The sequence below is a fragment of the Muntiacus reevesi genome, chromosome 2 (assembly GCF_963930625.1).
Source record: "Muntiacus reevesi chromosome 2, mMunRee1.1, whole genome shotgun sequence".
In the NCBI taxonomy this organism is placed as follows: domain Eukaryota; kingdom Metazoa; phylum Chordata; class Mammalia; order Artiodactyla; family Cervidae; genus Muntiacus; species Muntiacus reevesi.
In genome coordinates, this window is record NC_089250.1 from 200,899,984 (window position 1) to 200,924,121 (window position 24,138).

The 24,138-nt window shown below is 44.8% G+C and overlaps 1 protein-coding gene across 7 annotated transcripts in view; it reads left to right on the top strand.

Annotated features, from left to right (window-relative positions):
* TNRC6A (trinucleotide repeat containing adaptor 6A) overlaps positions 1-23,304 on the top strand; it is a 216,217-nt gene extending 192,913 nt beyond the window's left edge. For 6 of the 7 annotated variants that reach the window (XM_065924516.1, XM_065924518.1, XM_065924520.1 and 3 more), the window contains 14 exons: positions 1,002-1,144; positions 1,539-1,685; positions 1,851-1,988; positions 2,468-2,596; positions 3,050-3,127; positions 3,395-3,605; positions 5,791-5,922; positions 13,554-13,712; positions 14,344-14,484; positions 15,816-15,923; positions 17,015-17,236; positions 19,039-19,109; positions 19,873-20,012; positions 20,478-23,304. In XM_065924516.1, coding sequence (XP_065780588.1) covers positions 1,002-1,144; positions 1,539-1,685; positions 1,851-1,988; positions 2,468-2,596; positions 3,050-3,127; positions 3,395-3,605; positions 5,791-5,922; positions 13,554-13,712; positions 14,344-14,484; positions 15,816-15,923; positions 17,015-17,236; positions 19,039-19,109; positions 19,873-20,012; positions 20,478-20,853 — 2,195 coding nt within the window. In that variant the 3' untranslated portion in view covers positions 20,854-23,304. The remainder of the gene's footprint in view (positions 1-1,001; positions 1,145-1,538; positions 1,686-1,850; positions 1,989-2,467; positions 2,597-3,049; positions 3,128-3,394; positions 3,606-5,790; positions 5,923-13,553; positions 13,713-14,343; positions 14,485-15,815; positions 15,924-17,014; positions 17,237-19,038; positions 19,110-19,872; positions 20,013-20,477) is intronic. The other variant, XM_065924519.1, reaches the window with a different exon arrangement.
* Positions 23,305-24,138: the final 834 nt, after the last annotated feature.

Genomic DNA, 24,138 nt, shown 5'->3' on the forward strand with positions numbered 1-24,138 from the left:
ATTGTGGGTGAGATTTGAGGGTGGAGCCTGAGGAACAAGGAAATGAACTGTGATTTTCACAAGTTGAAAACCAAGGTCTCAAGTGTGTGTGACTTGGAGAGTAAAGACACCGCCTCTGAGCCCCATGAAGATCGAAGGGCAGTACCGTCCTTGGTTTTTCCAGGTAGAAGTAACGGAGGGGCGTCCAAGTGACCGTGCCTGCCGGCAGTTAAAGATGTGCCAGTGAGCACAGGCGTCGAGTCAGGGTAGACTTGGTATTTAAGGGTCGCCGTGACGGTGAACAAGCCTAAGGGAGGCCAGTTTGAAGAGAGTTGAAAGACCGAAACCTTGAACACACTGAGCACATCCCAACATCAAAGAAAGACAAAGAAGCGGGCTCAGCTGTGGAGAGAGGAGGACTCAGAACAGGATAATATGGAAGGATGTGAAGTTAGAGTTGTTTAGGATGGTAGCCTGGGAGCTGGCTCTTTGGAGCCCAGATTTTTGCTAGACGCGGGGATACCATGAGAGGAGGTCATATTTATTGCAGAGAAGTCAGTGAGGAGAGCAAAGCACACCCTTAGGGAAGGGAAGAGCTTTCCCATCTGCTGAATGGGGTGATGATAGTAGAGTTACAAGCAGTAAATGAGAATGCATGTTCACAACAGTGCCTGGCACATTTTAGACATCTGCTGGATGATTTGTTGTGGTGCTGTGTCTGTTTGTTACTAGAAACTGTGGTGTTGTTATAAAATTAAGCACAGTTGAGATGACCAGCGATGTCTTACCTTTCTGTTTACTAGTCTGTTTTCAAGTTATTTGGTTCAATAAAATGATAGTGTCTGCTAAACCTAACTTGTGAGGAATATAAGATTTATTAAATGCTAGTGCATTTTTCACATGTCAAGGCAGAAGTCATTTTGGTTTGGAAGTGAGCATTTCTCTTTCTGTTGTAAATTTATCTGAAACCAACTAGGTTAATTGTCTTCCTACTTGATGACATAATCTCCTGCATTTGTTAGGAATGTTACAAGACAAACGAATGGAGATAGATAAACATAGCCTAAATATTGGTGATTACAATCGAACGGTCGGGAAAGGCCCTGGTTCTCGGCCTCAGATTTCCAAAGAGTCTTCCATGGAGCGCAGTCCTTATTTTGATAAGGTAAGTTGTCTGTCTGTTTTCTGTCTTGTTTTACCCCTATGGCCAAGAAAGCAATACACTTAATGGCATAATTTTTCATTAATAGTTTAGAACATTTAATATAATATGAAGTGTTATAACCCAGTTCCAAATATTACTGGACTTGTAGTTCATTGTCCTTTTATGTCACAGTTTATCACAGGGATCATATTTATATTTTCCTCTTAATCCCGTAAAATATGTTTGGTTCTTTTTGTGTGCTCTAGAATTAACACTAATCTGATCTCTTCTGTTTTCTACCTGTTTCCTGTTGATGCTGGAATGTCATGTGACTTCTCTCCTGTTGCTGCAATGATTTCTCCCTTCCACTTGTTTGCTTGGCTGGTGTTGCACGTCTTTCTGTCTGTCCAATCAGGATGGCATTGTAGCAGATGAATCCCAAAACATGCAGTTTATGTCCAGTCAAAGCATGAAGCTTCCCCCTTCAAATAGTGCACTACCTAACCAGGCCCTGGGCTCCATAGCAGGGCTGGGTATGCAAAACTTGAATTCTGTTAGACAGGTAAGTGCACATGTGTATTTCAGGCTCTCTGTTGATTTGTATAAGTAATAAGAGCTCTCTTACGTGTAGTCGCTGTGTTTAAATCAGTATTACAGTGTGTGGTAATGAGGTGTTGGTCCCTGAAGAACCCCAGTGTTACTTGGTGGTGGTGGTTTGTCTCCGCAGAACGGCAATCCCAGTATGTTCGGTGTTGGGAACACAGCAGCACAACCCCGGGGCGTGCAGCCGCCTCCAGCACAGCCTCTCAGCTCATCTCAGCCCAATCTCCGTGCTCAAGTGCCTCCTCCATTACTCTCCCCTCAGGTGAGGAAGCGTTTCCGCTGTATTCTCTACTGTCTACCTGGAGTAGAACCTCAAATAAATTCATGTTTGAATGAGGTGACTGGTTGGTCGTCGGATTATTTATTGGCCACTTTGAGATGCAGCTAATTCTGAATAAGTTATTAGTACAAAGGGTTGTGGGTAGGGTGCAGCAAATGAGTTAAAGAAAATTTAAATCTCAAATCTGTCATTCTCTTTCATAAAGTACCTTGCGGGGAGAATGACAGTAGCAATATGAATTGACTGACTGAGGATTCATCACTGCCACTTTTTACTTAACCCATGAAAATACATGGGAACAATAGATTAATGAAGCCAGAAAAAACAACCCGCCCGCCCCCCCCACCCACCATAATAATCCACAAGTGTAATTGCTCTACTGATATTTTAAAATGCATAGTATGTTTTGTTAGCTTGAGTTTCTTTTATCAACATAGTTAACTTACCACTGTGATCCTCAGGTTCCAGTTTCATTGCTGAAGTATGCACCAAACAACGGTGGCCTGAATCCGCTCTTTGGCCCTCAACAGGTAGCCATGCTGAACCAGCTATCCCAACTAAACCAGCTTTCTCAGATCTCCCAGTTACAGGTAAGTAGAATAGAATAACAGCCTTATTCCAGTGTACATTCATTGTCTGCTGTAAACTGCACACTAGAGTCTGAGCGGGAAGTGTCAGTAGACAAAGCAAGCATAGTCGTGGCCCTCAGGGAGCTTCTAGTCTCTAAGTGAAGGCAGAGGGTAAACTGGAAAGTCAGGGTGCGGTGTGAGCAAGCCCAGCCAAGTCTGGGGTGGCCCTGGGAGGAGGATGACCAAAAAAACATTTAACTGATGAAGTGGAAGTTTAGACTGAGCAAAGGACTGAATTCAGCAGAATGGCTGGAGGCCAGAGTCCAAAGGAGAGATGATACGGGGTGAGGCAGGGCGTGGTGGCATCAACTGGATGGAGCCGTGCCTTTGCAGGCCCCTCTGCCGCAGTCACTCTGCGGCACGCTTGTCTGTGATGGTGTGATGCTGACGACCTATTTGCACTTTTCCTCCCAGCGATTGTTAGCGCAGCAGCAAAGGGCGCAGAGTCAGAGAAGCGTGCCTTCTGGGAACCGGCAGCAGCAAGACCAGCAGGTAGGTGCCATCCTTCCCCTTGCTTTGCTCACACTCAACTTAGATCGATTCCATTGTCATTGTGACAAGGCAGTTGAAATGCCTTTATTAAAATATAATGGAAAACATTATTAAGTCTTCTGTCTGCCTGGAGGTCTTACTAACTGGTGGACAGTGATTCTTCACCTTCCTGATGAGAAGGAACTGAATTCAAAAATGAAGGGGGGATCGAAGGTATCCATAAAGACTTCTCTCCACAACTTTTCCCAATCATTTTGTTGTTTTAAGGGTCGACCTCTTAGCGTGCAGCAGCAGATGATGCAACAATCTCGTCAACTTGATCCAAACCTGTTGGTGAAGCAACAAACTCCGCCATCTCAGCAACAGTCACTCCATCAGCCAGCCATGAAGTCTTTCCTTGAAAATGTCATGCCCCACACTACACCTGAGCTGCAAAAAGGGCCATCACCAATAAATGCTTTCAGCAACTTCCCTATAGGTGGGTTTCTCCTTGGCCAAAGCATTGGGCTGGTGCTTGGTGATCACAAGTTGACATACTGCTGTCTGACCTGTCCACTTGTTCTCTCACGAGCTTCTCTCACGAGCACCACGTGGTTCTTTAGCTGCTCCGTCTCTGAGTGGCCACGCTTCTTTTAGCATTAGCCTCTCTTCATACTTCAGGAACATCTGTCTCTGTTCAAGAAAATCACACATTTCACAAAGCCCACGCCCAGGTGATGCAGTGGTAAGAATCCGCCTGCCAGTGCAGGAGATGCAAAAGGTGTGGTTCGATCCCTGGGTCAGGAAGATCCCCTGGAGAAGGCAATGGCAGCCCACCTCGGTATTGTTGCCTGGGAAATCCCGTTGACGGAGGAGCCTGGTGGGCTGCAGTCCATGGGGTCACAGAGAGTCAGATACTCCTGAGCACAGCACATGCTCGTTTGAAATGAGTATCTTTTGACCTTTGATCATTCACACCCTGTTCGTTTTCCTTTTTCTTTCTCTTTTGTAAACCAGCTTCTTTGGTTACTAGCCCAACTTTGTTGAAGATGTTCAGTTAACTAGCTTGTTCTGGGCTGTGGGCGGAGGTTGGGCCTGCAGTTGTCCCTGCTCCCGATTCCTGTTGGCTGGACCTGATACATGACTCAGCTCTCCCTGGTTTCACTATGGACTCAGCTATGACACTGATGGAACTTCGAGTTTTAGGAGTTGTTAGCAATCTTTTTACATTCCTTTGTCTGTTAGGCGAATATCATGGAAACCATGTCCTCCCAGAGACAACAGGATGGTGATAAAAGAATACCCAGGTGTACATTGAGAGGTTTTGGTCTCACTGGAAAGGAAGTGACTCTCACTCTGATTACATACTGAGCATATAGATTGGGCCACTGAAGAGAGAAATTTCTAAATAAGCAATTTCCTATCCTGGCTGGCCGTAGAGCAAGAGACTTTTTCCTGGTTAAGGAAGTCTGCTTTAACCCAGGCAAGCGCCAGTGTGGTTGTCTAAATCAGGCACTGGCAAACTACAGCCCATTGGTCAAATTTGTCTAGCTGCCTGATTTTGTAAATAAAATTTTATTGGAACACAGCCATGCCCTTTTGTTAATGTATTTCCTAGCTGCTTTTGTGCTACAACAGAGTTGCATAAAGACACTCCAACCGTGTGACCCACTGAGTCTTAAGATATTTACTGTCTAAACCTTTACCTAAAAAGCTTTCCAACTACTGGGTCTAAATGGTGAGTCCAGAGGGCAGTAAATTTAATTACTTTCTCCAAATAGGGGTGATACTAGTGAATTTATATTATTAAAGTTTTAAGTTTGACCTGGTATCACATGGACTCTCCACCAGACCCAGTATCTAAAAACCATTTATTTTGAAACTTTAGATTAAGAACCATTTGGATGTATTAAACAAAGGTTCTGACTCTTGCTGAAAATTTTTCTTTTTTTAAATTTATTTCCTCTTTTTTTTTTTTTTGGTGGCATGCAGAATGTTAGTGTAGATTTCAGAACTGGAAAGATTTAAGCAGAGAAGTAATAGAACCTCACATACTTTTTAAGAACTCATCTTGACTTATTTTTCATTGTGTGCCCATTTATATTCTTTTAATTTCTTACCCTGTGCATACTTCAGCTAAAGAAAACATTTATCATCTTTTTTTTTTTTTTTTTTTTTTGGTCTCACTGCATGACTTGTGGTATCTTAGTTCCCAAACTAGGGATTGAACCTGTGACCCCTGCAGTAGAAGCAGGGAATTAGAAAGTTTTCTTTTTCAACAAGCATCTCAGATTATTCTATAGATGATGGTGCCCGGGATCACACTTCAAGAAACACTGCCTTAATGGTCAGTGACTAAGATAGAAATTTCCATCTTTGTTCCAAGAGAATATCTAAGGCCGATATGTGTCACTAGCAAGTAAGTTGCACTTTGGGATACAAGAGTCTCGCCCTTAGGTACAGTCCTGCCCTTACAGCAGGACAGTTTTACTTTTAAATAACAGTATCCTTTGGTGGGTCAGGCAGTTGAAAGTTGTTATTTACTTTATTAAGGAACATTAGACAGGATTGAAAACATCAGATTAACTGCATACGTTTTTCTAGGAAATGAAAATTGTGGTACCAGAAGGAGAATGTGCTATATTTTTATGAAGTGGTTTTTTTGAATTGTTATCTATTTCTAGGCTTGAACTCAAACTTGAATGTAAATATGGATATGAGCAGTATTAAAGAGCCACAGTCAAGACTAAGGAAGTGGACTACAGTGGACAGCATTTCTGTGAACACATCTTTGGATCAAAACTCCAGCAAACATGGTATAACATGCATTCTTATATTCTGACTTCTTAAAAACTGTCAAACACCAAATTTAGGCCTCATTTTAAAATATATATTTGCATAGCTAAATTCTCTTAAGAACCTTTCCTCATTATCGAAAAGTGCTTTACTAGTTATTGAATCTTAGTTAAAACAAAGTAAAAGACCTTCGTTGTGCTATTGTGAAAAAGAGGTTGGAGCACATTTATTTTTTTACTTACTCCCTCTTTAGATGGCCGTTTAGTTTTTTGCTCTTATTTTACTGTTTTAATGTTCTACTTAACATTTATTCAGTTTAATCTGATATAAGAGATTAAAGACTTCCACGATTGAAAAAAACAAACTTGATTTCTGACAGTTGCTTATCCATTCATTTAGTAAATGTTAATGAAATATTTTCTGCTTTCCAAGAGCTGTGCTCAGTCGCCTGGAATACATAGATACACGTGTACATACGTGCATACAGTTGGGTATGTTTCAAGTAAAAGCACTTGCTCTGAAGGCCCTCATTGTTTGGTAGCAGAAATAAACGTATGAGCAACTTTAGTTTGCTGTGACAGGTGCTCTGAGAATTAACACACATAAAAGGAGAAACAGTATAAGAATGTAAATCCAGTGGAAAAGTGAGTAAGGAGTAACAAACCATGGGTGTGGTGGGTCTACAAAGGCTTTCAACAGGGGCTCCTCTGAGCCGAGTCTTCGAGAGTTTACCAAAGAACTGGAGAAAGAACAACATGGAATGGGTGGCGTGAGAAAAGCTCAGAGACAGGATAGCCTGGTGAGTTCTGCCACACGGGCATGTCTGGGGGTTGACAGCCTGAGCGAGAGAAGAGGAGCAGGGTACAGCTGCTGTAGTAGGCATGGAGCAGCCAAGGAAAACTTCTGTGCCTGAAAAATCACTCTAAACCTGAAGCGTGTGGCCACCTAAAGGTGCCCAAGGCTTAAAGGAGTCAGAGAGAGAGAAAGTGGGAAACAGACCTGAGAAGAGGGAGTTCATTGAAGGGAGCATTAGAATTAAGGACAAAAGGACTGGGTCACTAACTTCACTCATTCTGCAAATACATGATTATCTGTAATGCACCTCCTCTGTTTATCTCCTTCCTCAGTCCAATCTTGTACCTCACCCTGGGCTGGGCTCAAGGGTCGTTCCCAAGTAGCCTCCTCCAGGCTCTGTGCTTGAATAGCACCTCTTATGCATGTCTGTCTTCTGTAAGTATCCATCTTGGCCTGTCTCCATCACAGGGAGGAGTGAGTCTGTGCTTTGCTTACCTAGTCCCACTGGGTGCATTGCAGCGCTCGGGGAAACTTCTGTCAGGTGAAAAGATGGCTGGACGATAATGTGCTTATTGGTAGAGGAAATGTAGGAAATGAAACAGGCCTGCTAGGGCAGATAATGGATTGATTTCAGAGTGTGATGTTAATATTTTGGAAATACCTCAACATGGACAAACCCAGTAGAGGCCTAGTACTCAAAAGAAAAATCTGGACTAGAGTAAGATTTGGTGTTGTTCATCAGAATGTTGATGTCATGGGCATGGACGAGGTTACCCAGACTGATGGAGCACAGAAGGGAATAAGGACAGAATCTTGGAGCCAGTGGCAATAAAGAAACCTGGAGGAGAATGGGTGGAGAGAGAGGTAGGATGTGGAGACCCAGAGAAGTGTTTCTGCCATATGATTGTCTGTCTTCTCAGGTTAAAATAAATTTTTCCATGTCTGCTTCACGTGTGTGAGTCTCAGTTTCTTTGTAAAAATTAAATATTTCTTTCCTTGCACTACTGTTGTAGGTATAATATGTTTCATATTCCCAAGTGCTTGGTATGCTGTACTGGTGTATAGTATGCATTGTATAAATGGCATGTCATCAGGTAGCATAGGTTTTGAAGTCAGGCTTGGAATTTGATCCTAGTTCTTGCATAGTGTTTGCATCTGTGAAGTGGAAAGGAAGCATCGTAGAATTACTGAGGATTGAATGAGATAACATAAAGCTCCTGTCTCATTGCCTGGCATGAGACATGCAAGTAGTGGGTGGTGGTATCTTCTATTATCGTTTTTCATTCAATTCAGTTAGTAACTTTACATTTTGCACTTTATCTTCTCTTTTTTAAAACTTTTATCTGCTTTTTATCATTTTTTTACCATGCATTTTATTGTTTAATTCTGCATAAACCTGGAATGTGAGCAGTGAATTTTTAAATTTTTTAGTAATTAGCTTAGACAATAAATACTTTTATACCTGTATACATATAGTCTAATGAACATATTCTAGTAACATTCTCTTCAGACTAACGAGGAAGTTGATGCTTTTCTTTTACTTCAGTGTAGGTTCCTATTCTTTTTTCTTAATTTAATGTAGAGTTGATGTACAGTATTACACAAGTTACAAGCACACAGTATAGTGATTCACAGTTTTTGAAGGTTATACTCTTATTTATAGTTATTGAAAAATACTGGCTAAATTCCCTCTAAATTTCAGGTTTTAAAAGGTTGTGTTTTTGTGTTTTAAGCTTTTCAGTCTGTTTAACGAAGGTGCTTTTTCATATCATAGTAACTCTGGTTGTTTACACTGTCATTTTCTCCCTGAACTCCTCCTCTTTGCCTCGTGGTTCTTTTCCTTCTCTTGCTACATCTCTTCATCCTGGTGGCGACTTAGAGGCTTCTTCTCAGGCACATTCTTTGTGTTTGCTTTGTTTTCTGTTTTCCTTACATTACAAAGAGAAATGCTAATCATTTTATTTCTATTATTAGTATTTTGGTGCCATTTGTTCTTTTTCCCTTATAAGAGTAAAATCGGGATCTAACTTCATGTATTTTAGGAGTGATCCCCAAATGGCGGGTCTGCGTGTTACGTGCTATTAGACCCTCACCATTTTGAAAATAAGTTTTTTGGAACCAGCATCCGTTCAAACGTTCACGAAGTTTCGTGTTCAGATTTCTGGAATCTCTGCAGAATGGAAAGATCTGCCGGCGCCAAGCTCCAGAGCTGTCACCATCCCGAGCTGAGTGGCTGCTTACTCTCGTTCTTCCCGCTCCCCTCCCCCTGGTGGGGAATTATTTTTCTGTACTCCCTAACCAGAGGGATATTTCCCTGAAATTGTGTTTCTACTTGAGGAAGGACCATGGGATTTTTTTTCTAAAGGCAACTTGCTTCACTTGTTTATAAAACCTGGTTGGCCCTATTGGCATTTGTATTTCTATGCTATAGAAAATGGGGGCTGTTTTTCTAATAGTAGCAGAGGAGTGTGGAGATCATTTTTTTAAGGGCGAATGATCTGTTGCCGTATTCAGGCTCATGTCAGAGACGGGCTGAGCCTGGAGACAGGAGAGGCCTGTGGGAAAGGTTTGGCTGGCTCTGATAACTTGCATCCCAGTCTCACACGGGTTCTATTTTTATCTCCATCTAGTGAAGCTTAGCAGGCTAGCAAGATAGTTGTGGAGCTGAGAAGAAAGGGCAAAGTCAAGAGAACTGTTTGTGTCAGAGATCCCCAGGTACACTAGTTTTCCTAGAGAACTCACAGAACTCAGAAAAGCTATAATATTCATGGTTATGGTTTGTTACAGCAAAAGAATACAGATTAAAATCAGCAAAGGCAAAAGGTGCATAGAAGAGAGTCCAGGAGAAACTAAGAGAAGCTTTCTGTTGTCGTCCCCTCTCAGTGTGATCTCTTGGACTTGATTCTCCCAGCAGCAGTGTGTGAGAACATGTACAAAGTATTGCCAAGCAGAGATGCTCACTCAAGCCTTAGTGTCCTCAGTTTTTATCAGGAGTCAATTGTATAGTCGTGGAACACACTTAGGTGTCAATCTCCAGCACCCTGCAGACCCTACATACATAATTCTTTTTTTCTATGATTGCAAAGATTTCGGAATCATTTTGATTTGGGTTCCCTGTGTGTTAAGATGTAAAGAGCATGACCCAGGCCCCATGCACAGAAGAATAGATGTTCACCACAAGTCCCGTTGTTATCGGAAACTCTTGCATGGCCATGGTTATGCAAGGGAACTCTTATCTGGCAGCTGACAGGCTCTTCTGTGAGCTACAGGAGCCCAGCAGCCATCAAGGGCTGGTCTTGGAGCACTTTGCCACGTGCAGCCTAGCCCTGCTGTGCTAACCCTTCTCTGTGCACCTTCCACAGTCAAAACACCAGGGGAGTAGAGTGGAGACAAGGACATTGAACCCCGGAGTTGTGGAGCAGTGAGGGTTGGACTGGGCTCTGGGGTGTTTGTGATACTTTGTACTTTATGGTCCCATGATTCTGTTTTCTTCACCAGTTTATAAAACCCCTTGCCCCTCGTTGCCCAGAGAAAAGTACAATGTTCAGGAGCAGGAATACGTTTATTTCAGAGTTGAGGGCTGTTGCTTATGAAGAAATAAAAGGTATCATATAAAATTATATGAAAGAACTAAAACCAAATATATATCAATTTGATTAATATAAGTGGGTCAAACTAATTTATTAAAAGAAATTCTTATTGAATCCCAAAGTAAAACCTGACTGTGTGCTATATACAGGAAACCCAAAACAAAATGATTCCAAGATCTTTGTGATCACAGAAAAAAAGAGTTTATATAGGAAGCAAAATTGACAGGATTTAGTGATTTTAGATAATAAGGAAGAGCTTGTTTTCTAACTTAAGTAACATCAGATCTGTTCCCCTGTTTAGTATTAAAAGGATATTTTGTGACATCGATTCCTTTCCTTTTCATTGGATTTTCTCTTAAAACTTTGACTAACCTTGGCTTAAAGGTCAGGTTGCTGCTTTGTACACACTGGACTGATGATTACCCGAAATTGAAGGTGAAATCGCCATGTAATTGAAGGAACATTGGAACCTGAATCAAGCAGCCCTGAATTCTAAGCTAACATGCCTCTCAGTGTTGTATTACATCTGGAATTTCCCTTAAAAGTGGCAGCTGAGACAGTGATAAAAATGTCAAAAGAAATACGGATTCTAGAATCAACACTTAACTGCAGTGTATTAGCTCTGCTACGTATTAGCAATGGCAAGTAACTTAACCTTTCTGAACTTCAGTCCATCATCTGCTCAATGGGAGTAATAATAGTACCCCTTGTGGTGTTTTGAGGATGAGTAAGGCCATATCTCTGAAGCACTTAGGCACTAACCAGGGTTAGACACATAAGTGACCAGTGGGTCTCAGCCTTCCTTGTTATTACTGTTGCCAGCATTGTTATGTCATGAGTGCCCTCCCTCTAAGACAGGGCCATTTCTCCAGTGTAAATCCAGCTCTATTTGCTTAAACTAAAACCTCCCACATAAATTTTTTGTTTCAGTTTTCTGATGTTCTCCCATGTATTGACTGATAGAATGTAACTGGACCATGGCTAACACTTAAGTCACATCTATTTTCCTTTTTAACAAAATGAAGTTTTAATAAGTAGAAATTGTTTCTTTTTAACAAGCGGAGGACAGGGAGTGCTTTTATTATTGCTGGTTCTTGCATAAGAATTAATCACTTGAAATTTGTCAATCATACTTACTATATTACTTAGAACTACTCCTTTATATATCCTACTTTATTTCCAAGTGACTTTAATTCAGCTAAGATACATAGCTCACGCAGATAAAAAGTAACAGCTCGATGAGGACGCCAGAGAAGGGAGGGCAGTGGAGTTGGTGGGATCACTGATTCAAGTCAGGGATGCATTAGTGCCCGCCAGGGAGTGACTTGAGGCCCTGTGTTTTACCAGAAGCGCATAGCTAGAGCAGCCCTGGGTCCATGAACCAAAACTTTCCTCATATCTATTTCAAAACCTGCAGTAGACAAGACACTTTCCTTTTTGTTGTCAAATCCAGTTTTGTGTGTCTGACGCACAGTGAGGCCAAACAAACGGAAATGTCGGAGTTTGGAATAGCGTATTGCAAGGCCAAGCAAGGAGAATGTTCAGCTAGTGCTCAAAAAGCCCAACTTACCGTGGTTTTCAGGGGAAGAGGTTTTTTATAGGCAGAATTGAGGGGGTGGACTGCAGGGGTATTACCGTCCTCTGATGGGTGGTGAAGTAACACAGTGGTGGCTCAGGAGTCTCAGCCACTAGCCTTCTGGTCCATCCTCTGGGGTCCGGTGCTCGTGCTCAGCCTGCAGTCACCGCCCTCCACCCGGCCGGGGGTTGTTAACATGGCCTGGGAGGAGGAAGCAGGGCCTGGCTGAACTGTTGTTTCTTGACTGCCTTTCCTTTGTTTCTCCATTCCCTCCCTCCCCTAATTGCATCAGCCGTTTGGAACTCAGGGAAGGTCTAGGAGGCTGAAATCTTTTTTCTACAAACGAGAAACGGGGGACACGGTAAAGCTTTTGTACGCAGGAGAACCCCAGAGGGATCTGATAGGTTTCACTTTCTTCACCCTTGCTCCTCCCCATTCCAGAAATTGAATCTAGAAATTTAAGAGGCATTCTGTTTTTTAAAAAGTTTACTGAGATAATTTACATGGACAGGCCTGCTTTTAAAGTGTGCACTTCTGTGGCTTTTAGTGCATTCTCAGCGTTGTGCCCATCACACCGTCACCCCGGAGGAACCCCTTTGGTGTCATCCCTCCCACCTCCATTAGCCATAAATGAAAACTAGCATTTTTGTTTTCTATAGATGTGTCTGTATTGGACATTTCGTGTAAGTGGAAGCATGTAATATCTGGTCTCTTACGGCTGGCATTTTTGGCTTAGCATAATGTTTTCAAGGTTCATCTGTGTTGCAGCATGCTGTATTTCATTCCTGTTTATAGTTGAATTGGATCACATGTACCACGTTTTGTTTATGTACTCATCAGTTGGTGGATATTTGAGCCTGAGAGATATTCTGTATTTCTTCCTTCCTCCAGTCTCCCCATCCAGTCCATCTCTGGATAGTGCCCATTCTGCTTTCTGGTTTATGCATCTGTTGCGTCTCCTAATGGTCTCCCTGCTTCCGTGCTAGCCTTCCTTCTCTTTTCTACACTACAGCTCATGTGACTTCAAAACAAATGGAACTGTATTAGTATGACTTCCCTTCCTAAAACCCTTAGATACAGTGAACTCATTGCCAAATCCTAGGGTGTTACCAATTGTGAAGGCTTGAGGGAACAGACAGGGCATCAGTCAGTCTGCAGTGGTGGGGCTGGGGCAGCTAGAACACGCAGCACCCCACCTCAGGATCTAAGACAAAATGTCCTGGTCGTCCCTGCCCTTCAAGATCAGGGCCCAGGTCCTTCATGTTGTTCACTCTCCCATTTACTATTTTTCGGACCCAATGATCTTTCAGTTCCTGAGAAGTGGCAGTTTTTCTTCTCTAGTCTTTGTGCAGGCCTCACCCACTGGCTGGAATTTTCCCCCCAAACTCTTTCCATGCCGGCCCTTCACCTCCTCACCATGCATTCTCTCCTTCCGCCCTCTGTCCTTCAGCTTTTCTGTCAATGAATGTACTGTCACTGAGGCCCAGGACCCCGCCAGAGAGAGGTGATTGAGGTCTTGAAGAAAGTGCAGGGCTTTTTTCCTCCTGACATCGTCACCTAATCTATAGAACACAGTTTGGAACCCACAGATCTAGTAAACGGTTTTCTTACTACTGTGTTTGACAGACTACAAGAAATGAATGTGATGGTGTGTTTTGCTCACACTTCCCTTCCACTTTCTCTTTCTCAGGTGCTATTTCAAGTGGTTTCAGGCTGGAAGAGTCTCCGTTTGTTCCCTATGACTATATGAACAGCAGTACTTCACCAGCCAGTCCTCCAGGTTCAATAGGAGATGGCTGGCCACGTGCCAAATCGCCTAACGGCTCTAGCAGTGTTAATTGGCCACCAGGTAAAATGCTGGCATCTTCTTTTATGAGAGTTTGTTTCCATTAAGATTTCAGTACCTTTGGACATGCGAATGATTTCGCCCCAGTTCTGTGTGATTGGCCTGAACTACACAAAGGGTGGGGGGAGAGCACAGAAATGGAGAACGAGAAGTTGAGCATCAGGTTTGGCTGCTGAGTGTCCTGGCCTGTTCCCGGTGCCTATGTGCTGTGAAGGCGGGGTCAGTTAGTCCAGCACGAAGAATGATAGAAACCTGTGTTCATTGTTCTTCTCCAGCGGTGTCTGGGGACTGACATGACAGCATTTCCACCAACTGAGGAATCACCAGAAATGCACTTAGGGCCTGCTTTGTCCAATCCACGTTGCTGTAGCTTTGTGATTGTAATAAAGCACTTTAAAATATTAAAAATATATAAACCCAGAGAAATTACTTCATGCCAAAATTCGCAAGTTGCTCATTAATAATAGCTTATATTAGTTGTGATATTAAATCAGCCTGTTAGGGTGTTGAAAAATAATTTGAGAATATTGGGAAATATTTGAGAATTGCATAGACTTTAGGAATAAAACTTTGGGATCGTTAATAGTGGATTTTTAGATGATGATTAAGCCTGAACTAATTTTTTTATTTCCAGAATTTCGCCCTGGTGAACCATGGAAAGGTTATCCAAACATTGACCCTGAAACTGACCCTTACGTCACTCCTGGCAGTGTCATAAACAATCTTTCAATTAATACTGTGCGGGAAGTTGACCACCTCAGGGACAGGAACAGTGGTACGTAGGCGGGTACAGCTTACGGTTTCTGAAGGGTGCAGGGCCGTGTGAGCGGGGCTCAAGGTAGACGTGAAACTGAGCAGCAGGGGTCACTTCAGCACAGCACAGCGCCTGACACCCAAGGGGCTGTGACAGAGGTAACAGAACTCTCGATCACCATAGGTGACTCTTGGCCACTTTGTAATTGGTGAGGATTTATTATCACTTGATAGGGTGAACACGTATATTAACTTAGTTACGTCAACCCAAAGAACCAACAGACATTTGCTTTCCAATAACTGTGTTTACCTATTTTTATAAGAAGTTGCCATATTTTGGTTATTAAGAGATAGCTTTCTTATGAAAGATGTTATATTATTGTTTGTTTTCACACTCTGGGTATTAAAGAACTTTCCTCTGGAGAAACTTTCTTGGTCTGTCAGAGTGAAAATAAGAGCAATTTAAGGGTCCATGCATTTGGATGTGCTTTGCAATGGATTATCACATAAAATCCTCCTCCTCCCTACTACGGGGTAATTTCTCACCATGTACAGGAATGCCACGCAAACACGCAATAGAGGAAAGGTGAGCAAAATGAAGGAGGATAGATCTTTGTCTGTAACATACATCCTCACTGCTATCCCTTTAAACAGTTTGTAACAAAGGAAATGTCAAACAGTCAGCACTTTCTGTCAACTACATAGTTTGTTGACACATGTTTGCCAGGTCACAGTGGTGAGATAAGAATCCTCGTCATTCTGAAATGGCTGAATTAGCCGACGGCTGTGTGTGGAACCTGGAACCACTGCTTTCACGGGAGAACGTGGGCAGTGAGCGCTCGTGTCCTATCGTTAGTGAAAGGATTCAGCAGCAGGAACTGTTGCAGAGATTCACAGAGTGGTCGGGTCTGGAGCTAAAGCTAGAGAGTAGCCATCAAGGGGATTTACAGTAGTAGGAAGAGAGGCTAGGTTCTGGAGGACGTGGGGCACAGTGGGGAGGAACAAACGCCTGGCCCACTGCTGGTGCCGGTGCCCGGGAGCCTTGCTGAGCTGCCCAGCAGGAAGTCACGAGTTCAGAGACAGGCCAGGGACGCAGATGGAGCCTGGTACTGAGAAGCAAGGCCGGTGTTGCAGAGACACGTACGGGGAGACGAGTGGGAGAGGGACCTCTCCTGGGCCCAGGTGGAGGCAGGAGGGAGCCTGCTGTCGTGGGCACCGTGCCCAAGGCCCCGAAGACGCCTGGGTCCGTTCTGTGGCACACTCCCCAGCTGCAGGCTCTCCAAACGCGTTTGCGTTCCGAACGCCGGGCCTCTTGCCCTAACAAGTGACTCACTGGGCTCTTCCCTCGTGCAGGGTCGTCCTCATCCTTGAACACCACGCTGCCTTCAACTAGTGCCTGGTCATCCATTCGTGCCTCCAACCACAGCGTTCCCCTCAGCAGCACAGCACAGAGCGCTTCAGGTGGGCCTGCTCCCCGGCCCAGCCGCCGCGTCTGCCCCGGCCAGCCCGGAGTCACCTCGGGCGGCTGGGGGAGTGCGTTCTGAACTGGGGTGGCAGTATTGACACTTTGCCCCCTTCTAAAATGTATCGTATCCAGTCTTCATTTGTTAAAATAATCAGGTTTCATGAATAGCCACTCTCATCTGAGATTAAATGTAATTTAGTTAAAGCAGTAGTCCTCAACTATCTGTAGTGAAGGACCTTTTATTTTTTTTAACGCCCAGTCCTTTGCAGACGGATCACTTTTGTAAAATACAGTAAACCCGAACTTGAAATTGCTAGAAAAATGATTACAGCCTTGGGGGTTAGAGCAGTGTCAGAGTGCTCTCGAAGTTTACACACGCTCACCCTGAATTTCTCGTACTGTCACAAGCTGGTAGTAAGCTGGGTGGTGAGCAGTCTTCCCATCACAGTTTGAGATGTGCTGGCTTAAAGACATGCTCCTTGTGATCAGGTAGAAAAAACCGTTGAAGGTGACAGAAGTTATAAAATTTATCTGTTGGCTTCTGCTCCCCCCGCTTTTTTTAGCCTTCTTTTTTATTTAGTTTCCTGTATTCCTGGTCGTGCACTGGACCCATAGGCAAATTGCTTACCCTCTCTGAACCTCAGTAGAGAGTGTGTGAGGATCAGAAGTACGCCACAAGCCCAGCAGGCCAGTGGCATGCTGTGAATGTCTGCTGTGAGGACTGACTCCCTGAGTCGGGGCTACTTTTTTCATGAGTGCACCGCAAAATGCTAAAATCCAGTGGTCTGAGTATCAGTCTTGAGGGACTCCTTATGATTGTTAAGCTATGGAGTTCCCACTCGCTCTTTGGAGCAGTTCAAAGCAGTGTTCAGTGTGTTGTTGTGTTAGCTGGACTAAGGGTCTCACAGGTCTTAAAACTATTAATGAGACAGTCCGTTTTGAGCCAAGGGAGCAGGTTCCTTTTTAAAGTTTATTTTTGTTTGATCTGCTTTTAGTGGAGGAATGGGTACTGTTATTACTTAAATTTTCTCTTTTCTGAAACCATTTCTCTCCCTTCTCCCCGTCTTTGTTTTTCTCCTTTGAGTAGCCAGAAATAGTGATTCCAAATTGACATGGTCCCCTGGTTCAGTTACAAACACCTCTCTGGCTCATGAGCTGTGGAAGGTCCCTCTGCCACCTAAAAACATCACTGCTCCGTCCCGCCCACCTCCGGGACTGACTGGTCAGAAGCCACCCTTGTCTTCGTGGGATAATTCTCCCCTTCGAGTAGGTGGAGGATGGGGAAATTCTGACGCCAGGTATACCCCAGGTAAGACAACGTGCAAGAGGGTGGTTTCTTGTGGTTCATTCACTGAACACCAGCCAGTACCATCAGTCTAGTTTAACAGACCTGAGAAGGAGACTATTGCGTTGTCCTCTATAAAGCAGGATTAGAATGTAATGAATGCAGCATAAGATTCCTAGTTCATTACTGTCTTCGGCCATGCTTTTGAGAGTCTTAAATTTTACTTTAAATTTTGCCCACGTTACTTGGGTTCCCCCAGAAACACACACCCATCAGCAGTGAAGTTAGTAGAATGGGGACCCCTCCTTTCAGAAGCTGCTGAAGAACTCCTCTCATTCGATGTAGTAACTTCCTGTATGTGGCAGACTTGTGTTGACACCACGTCACATGGAGAAGTATCATCTGACAAACCCGGGGTCAGTGGGGACAGCCCATCTGGGCCTTTAAGGATGGGGCCTGTTTTGGGGTGAAAGCTTGGCCTATACTTAGGATTATCAGAAAATTTATTGATTAAACAGGGACAGTTCAGAGTGAAAGGGAGTGCTGTTAATTAACCATACAGGCTTAAACCGGCCTGTCCTAGGAACCCTGGGACAAATGATTCCCACCCCCCTGCTCCTTCTCTAAACAACTAACACGGGGTCACGTCCCCGCCACCTCCCCCAGCACACACTGCACACACAGCCACAGACATGGCTCAGGGCTCATCTGCTCCCCCGTCCCCCAAGTGCACGAAGTTTTCTCATCTCCAGGCTGAAAATTGTAGTGAAACCTCATTAATAATAATTTCCAATCTTTAGACCAGTGATTGGGTGAAATAAAACTTAAAATGTTTCCTTAGAGGGAAGGTTTTAATTATGTGAAAAGAACACTTGAGTCTGTTCCAGGTTACTAAATGCAAGTTAGCTTGGTGTGATGTGTTAGCGATTCTTTCAGGCCGCAGGCATCTTCTGGGTGCCAGCTCACCCGCTGGCAGTGCATGATGAGGGGGCATCATAAAGGTGGCCTAGGAGCCCTGACCCTCAGGTTGGTGGACAGAGTCGGGCAGGATCAGGAAGCCTGTGTGAGTCAGCCACATCAGCAGAGGGGCAGCATTGGCCAAGGCGCCGAGAGCTGGGAAAACATAGGGTTTCCTGTTGAAGTCGGAGCTTGGCCAGGGTTGGGGGTGGTGTTCAGGGAGTGCTGAGCGGCCTTGAGCTGTGACATGTAGCCATCTTCTAAAGGGTTTCTGACGCTCTTTTGAACAGCTTTAGACAGGAGTGACTGGATCATGTCTTGAGCTCGGCCGGTGGGAGAGGGAGACGATGCCTTGGGGCCGGACAGGAAAGCCAGATGCAGAGCCCCTGTGGTAGCCCAGACTAAACAAGGAATGTCTGGGTGATCGCAGGCTCTTCAATCCCCTCTAACTTCGCACCCTGTGGGGCATGCGTGCAAAGTCATCCAGCACCTGAGATGATCAAGAAGTTAGGCTGTTCCCCAAGTGGGGAGGTTTAGCTTTATAAATGGGGAGAGCCCAAAGGCATCTGGCCTTTGGTTCACTCGCTCACCGTGATGAATTGACAGCCCTCTGAGCCCCTCACCCCCAGAGGCTAAGCCATGTGCCCCAGGAATTAGCTGCTGGTCAGAGCTGGAGTGAGGTGGCATCCTGGCCTGCGGGGAACATACCCCAGGTAGAAGCACAGGTGAGTAAGAAGGAAGGAGGCAGATGCCCTGAGCCCAGGTGATCCTTCTGAATCTCTGCAGTGTAACTGGGCTATGTTTGTCCTGAAGAGTCATTCGGGCCAAAGTCTGGCAAGACTGACTTGTCCTTTTTCTTCCTTGTTTAGGTTCCAGCTGGGGTGAGAGCAGCTCAGGGAGAATAACAAATTGGCTTGTTCTAAAAAACCTTACACCTCAGGTAAGAACGTCAGCTATCCTGGTGGATGGTGTCCTGGCTCCAGGTCGCATGGAAGCAAAGGTTTCCATGCTGGTGTGAGTCTGAGATGAGGACTGCCCGGGCCTGCTCAGCGGACTGAACAGATGTCAAGGCCTGGCAGAGAATGGTCTTCGGATACCTCAGGCAGGCTGGTGGTCTGATCCTGTGGTTCTTATGCTATGAAATGCACGGGAGCTGATCAAAACCAGAGTTCTAGATCTCACCCCACAGACCCTCATGTAGCAGACCTGGGCTAGGACCAGGGGTCTGTATTTCAGGGTGTTCAGATGAGTTTAATGCAGGTGGTCCTTGTACCGCATTTTGAGAAACTGTGTCTGCCCGTTTAGATGAGAACATTTTCTTAGTCCCTGGTTGACCCCCTCCTCTGGAGGCTGGGTGTTAAGAGCCCACCCCCCTCCTCCCCAGGGAGCAGTGCCTTGATGAATCCTGTCCTCAGGGCAGGGAAGAGAGAAGACCTGAAGCCACAGCAGGGGCAATGGCTAAGGAATTGGGGATCTGGGGAGTGCCCCGGAGTCTAGAGGCCACAGAGGTACGGCTCTGGGACCAGCGGAGGCGGGGAGGGAGGCACTGTGCCCGTGACAGCAGTGAGTCCCAGTGCAGAGTGGCACCAGGAGTGAAGGACCTTGGGCAAGAGAGAGAACCAGAGTCCCGGCCTGGGACCACCTCCCCGGACGGTCCCCGCGGCGGTGCGTCTAACTGGCAGCTCCCCGGCTCTGTCTCCTAGATTGACGGCTCAACTCTGCGTACTCTGTGCATGCAGCATGGCCCACTGATAACATTCCACCTGAACCTCCCACATGGAAACGCTTTGGTCCGTTACAGTTCAAAAGAAGAGGTAGTGAAGGCACAAAAGTCTCTGCACATGTAAGTTGCCCATACTGCGCAGGTGCCTGGAAAATGCCCCTGGGGTCGCAGGTTCGGAATCCTTGCTAGGGCCCCCTCGGGCAGCTGGAAGTGCGGCCGGTGACCCTGCGCACCACCTCTGGGCCGGCACGGGCAGCCCGGCAGTGAGCACCTCAGAGCAGCTGCGGCCTCCTGTGTTTTGGCTCCAGGGACAGCCTTCAGAAGGGAGCGCATCACCGCAGATCAAAGTGGCCCTAGAAAGTCCCTTAAATTGCCAGTTAGGAGACAGGACGTGATCTTGAGGCCTCAACAGAGCTGGGTGGCATGTCTGGGTTGGGAGAGCCCTGGGCGCTGGGGCGCACGCGGGCTGGCGGGAGGGCCCTCGGCGTCCTTGTGTGCCCTGCCCTCTGCTTTTCCCCCTGACTCTGGCTCAGACCCCGCAGCTGGCCCCCGTCTTCACCAGGCCCACTTGTGTCTCTCCTCCAGGTGTGTACTGGGGAACACTACTATTCTTGCTGAGTTTGCCAGTGAAGAGGAGATCAGTCGTTTCTTTGCACAAAGTCAGTCTCTGACCCCTTCTCCCAGCTGGCAGTCTCTCGGGTCCAGCCAGAGCCGGCTGGGCTCCCTCGACTGTTCCCACTCATTCTCCAGCCGGACCGATCTCAATCACTGGAATGGTGCTGGGCTGTCGGGAACTAACTGTGGAGACCTTCATGGCACTTCCCTCTGGGGGACCCCACATTATTCCACAAGCCTGTGGGGTCCTCCCAGCAGCAGCGACCCCCGGGGAATTAGCAGCCCATCCCCCATTAATGCTTTTCTTTCTGTTGACCACCTGGGTGGGGGTGGAGAGTCCATGTAACCGTGTAGACCAGGCTCACGAACTCCGACCTCAAGCCGCAAAAGAAAGGAGCACTAAGTTGGGCTCGCCGCCTGCAGCCAGGGGCCACCTGTGGGAACAGCTATTCTCTGCACATTTTCCACTTTGTTTTCCCTGAAACATATCAGTTTGAATACTTGAATCATGCAGGCCAATATTATAATGTGAAAAGGTATCTATCTATTTACACTCCCAAATAGCGCCATACATGCTAAACCGTATAGAATGAGCTCACTTGTGTATATTCATCATGTTTAGCCTTTGAGTTCTCTTTTTTTTTCTCCCCCCTTCCTATCCCTCCCCCCATTCATTCTTTTTCTCTTCTTTTTGCAAACAAGTTTTTTGGGCTGATAATGTATGAGCTTTTAACTTTGCACTGAAGGGTGTTCTCTCCGTCTACTCGGCAATATGGGGAGGGCAGCCATTCCAGTGTAAATGTTTACTCAAGGATGTTCTTAAGGTGTGCGCTCTCTACTATGCCTTGATGTTTGCCTACCTTATTGTGGTATCGTGGAGTTTAAAAGATCAAGTTATGATACTGACTTAGGACTATAAATGAAAGTATTGCACCAGTTTTTTCATGTTATAAAACTAAAGAATTTCACTCTGCAGTTTGAAAAACTGTGGCCACAGCTGTGACTTGCAGCCCACCTGCCACCCAGGACGGGCCCTGCACTTTGAATAGGCTTTCCATTTTGTTTTGAAGGTTCCCACGTTGAGCCTTCTTGTTTACAGATTTTTTTGTTTGTTTTTTGAGAAAAAAAAATGTTTACTCTTCCATCATTTAAAAAAAAATTAAAAGACAAAAAAAAAATGGAGGATGATTTAAAAGATGCTTTCTATCTCTGGGAAAAAGGAGCAGCATTTGGCCATGTTCTTTTGTTTTTCTATTCCTGTCCTAAATCAAAGAGCATGGTTCTCAGGAAAACCAGTTCCCCAGTTTAAAAAAACAAAAAAAAAACCACAAAAAAAAAACTCCTTGTAGTTTCTTATAGGAAAAAAGAAAAACCCCAACTTTTAGCACTGATACTACATATTGCTCTGTTTAAGAATTTTCTCTGCCAAAAAAAAAAAAAAGAAAAAAACAAAAAAATGCTTAAAGCTGGAGTTTGAGATTCTGCTTTCAGATGCTGTCTTTTTATTAGTGAGTGATGATGGTTTGCTAATAATCAATAGGTAATAATTTTTTGTAATCCCATCAAGTGGCTCTCTGTTTCCGCTCTCGTGACTGTGTTAATGTTTAACTGTTGTACCTTAAAGCCGAAATCAGTAACTATGCATACTGTAACCAAGATATTGGGCTTACAGAATTGTTCGTTGTATAAAGAAAATTTTAAATGTTGTTGCAAACTAACGAGTTACACCATTTTTAAAATTTCTTTCTCCCCACCCCCCTTTTTTTGCCCACAAATGGTATTATAAAGCTTGCTTAGTCAGAGAAGGGAGACTAAACAAGGGTAAAAATTTTAACAGTACAGAATTTGCCATCATTTCATTGCCTTGACCCTAACTGTTTGTGTCCTAAGATGCAAAAGAAGTCAGTGGCTTTTAACTGTTTACAAATAGAATGTGATTGTAAAATGTACAGTTTGGTTGTGTTTGAATTATGAACTTTCTTCAGATATAATAAACCATGACTTTTTGGCTGCTCAACATTAACTGTCTCTTTTTTGTGAATTTATTTGTACGCTCTTTTTTATAAACGAAAGTTTCAAAGTTGCTATGTATGAGGGTTCTCATAGAGCAACCGAGTTAAAAAAAAAAAATCTAAGCAAATATTTGAACATTTTATCCGAACTTATTCACAATTTCACCCTGAAATAATGTGAGAACAATGGGAAACTGTTGCTTGCTCCTTCCTACCCTCTCTGAGCATCTTTGGGATCTTGTTGCTCAAAACTCTCCTGTGACTTCATCTTCCCCACCATTTGTGCCCATCTCAAGCCTCAGCAAGAGACCATTTGGAACATGAAGCTTAATGACTTGACAGTGTTCTAGTGTTAACTCTCATACCTCTGTTACAAAATGAGAAATGCCACAGCCTGGACTGGCCTTTTTCTTCCCCCTTCACGGCCCTCGCTCCTCACCGCAGGAGCTGCGGGGGCAGAACCTGTGTATGTATTTCAGCGTATGACTTCAGATCATGCTCCAACTTGCCAGGTGTAAGCTAATGTTGTTGGACACCTTAATATAAGCAAATGTTGTTCAATGCATTCAATGTATATTGACTTCCATACTGGTTTTTCCAAAAACCAAAGGTAGCTTTGAAAAACCACGTCTGGAAATGTTTGGAACGTTAAGCTGATTGACCTTTTGGGGCTTTGAGTAGTATATAATTGACTTCATAACTGCGTTAATTGTATTGTTAAAGTGTTTGGGAGTTTTTTGCGCTTGTTATGTGGAAATAAAGTGTTTGATTTAAAAAATTAAGAAGTGGTATGGTGTTTGCCTGGTCCTTAAACAGTTCTAGTCCCTAAATGACTGTGTTCCTCCTAAACCTTCCTTAATCTCTCTCAAGTCCCCGCGCCTTAGCCTAGATGGTTAGTCTGACCGTGACATTCCCCTGGCTCAGTGACCTTGAGTCACTAACCGCCTCTGAGAGTTGCTCTAAACATTTTAGCGCATCCAGCCATGTGTTTCCAAATCTAGCTCCCAGGAGCTATACAGCTCCTCCTCCCCTGGACGTGTCCTGGGCTCTAAACATCCTCACTGCTCCCTGAGGGCCTGCCCAACACTGCCTTCTCCTCGAAGACAGTAATCCGCTGGGGTCAGCTTGCCTGGACTGGCAGCCAAAATCCAGACTCTGTCCTGTACCAAACTGAATATGTTTTGGGTGCAATAGAAAAGGATAATTCGGTTGCTTTGCCAGGCAAAGGGGGCCACAGAAGGCTGATAACCCTCAAGATTGTGTGTCCCAACCCGGAGGGGGTTAGTGAGGAGTTTATTATGAAAGGTTCGAAGAGGGTGTGACCCGCTCGTGAACTCAGTCTTCTGAGGTTGGTGATGAGACAGTTGGGAGTCAGCACCATCGATTTTCTGATTCTGACCAGTCTGGGGTCTGTCTACCTGTTTGTGGGCAGCATACCGTTAACTTCTCCCACCTGAGCTGCCAGACAGCTCAAAAGTCTTCTGTGTATCCTGTGAGGGGGAACCAGGACCCTCTTCTAAGGCTGCAGTATTGTCTCTTGACTACTCCTCCATTATCTCTGCATCCTCCACCTTCCCTGATTAACAACCACTTGGAACTCAGGGAAGGTTGTGGAGGCT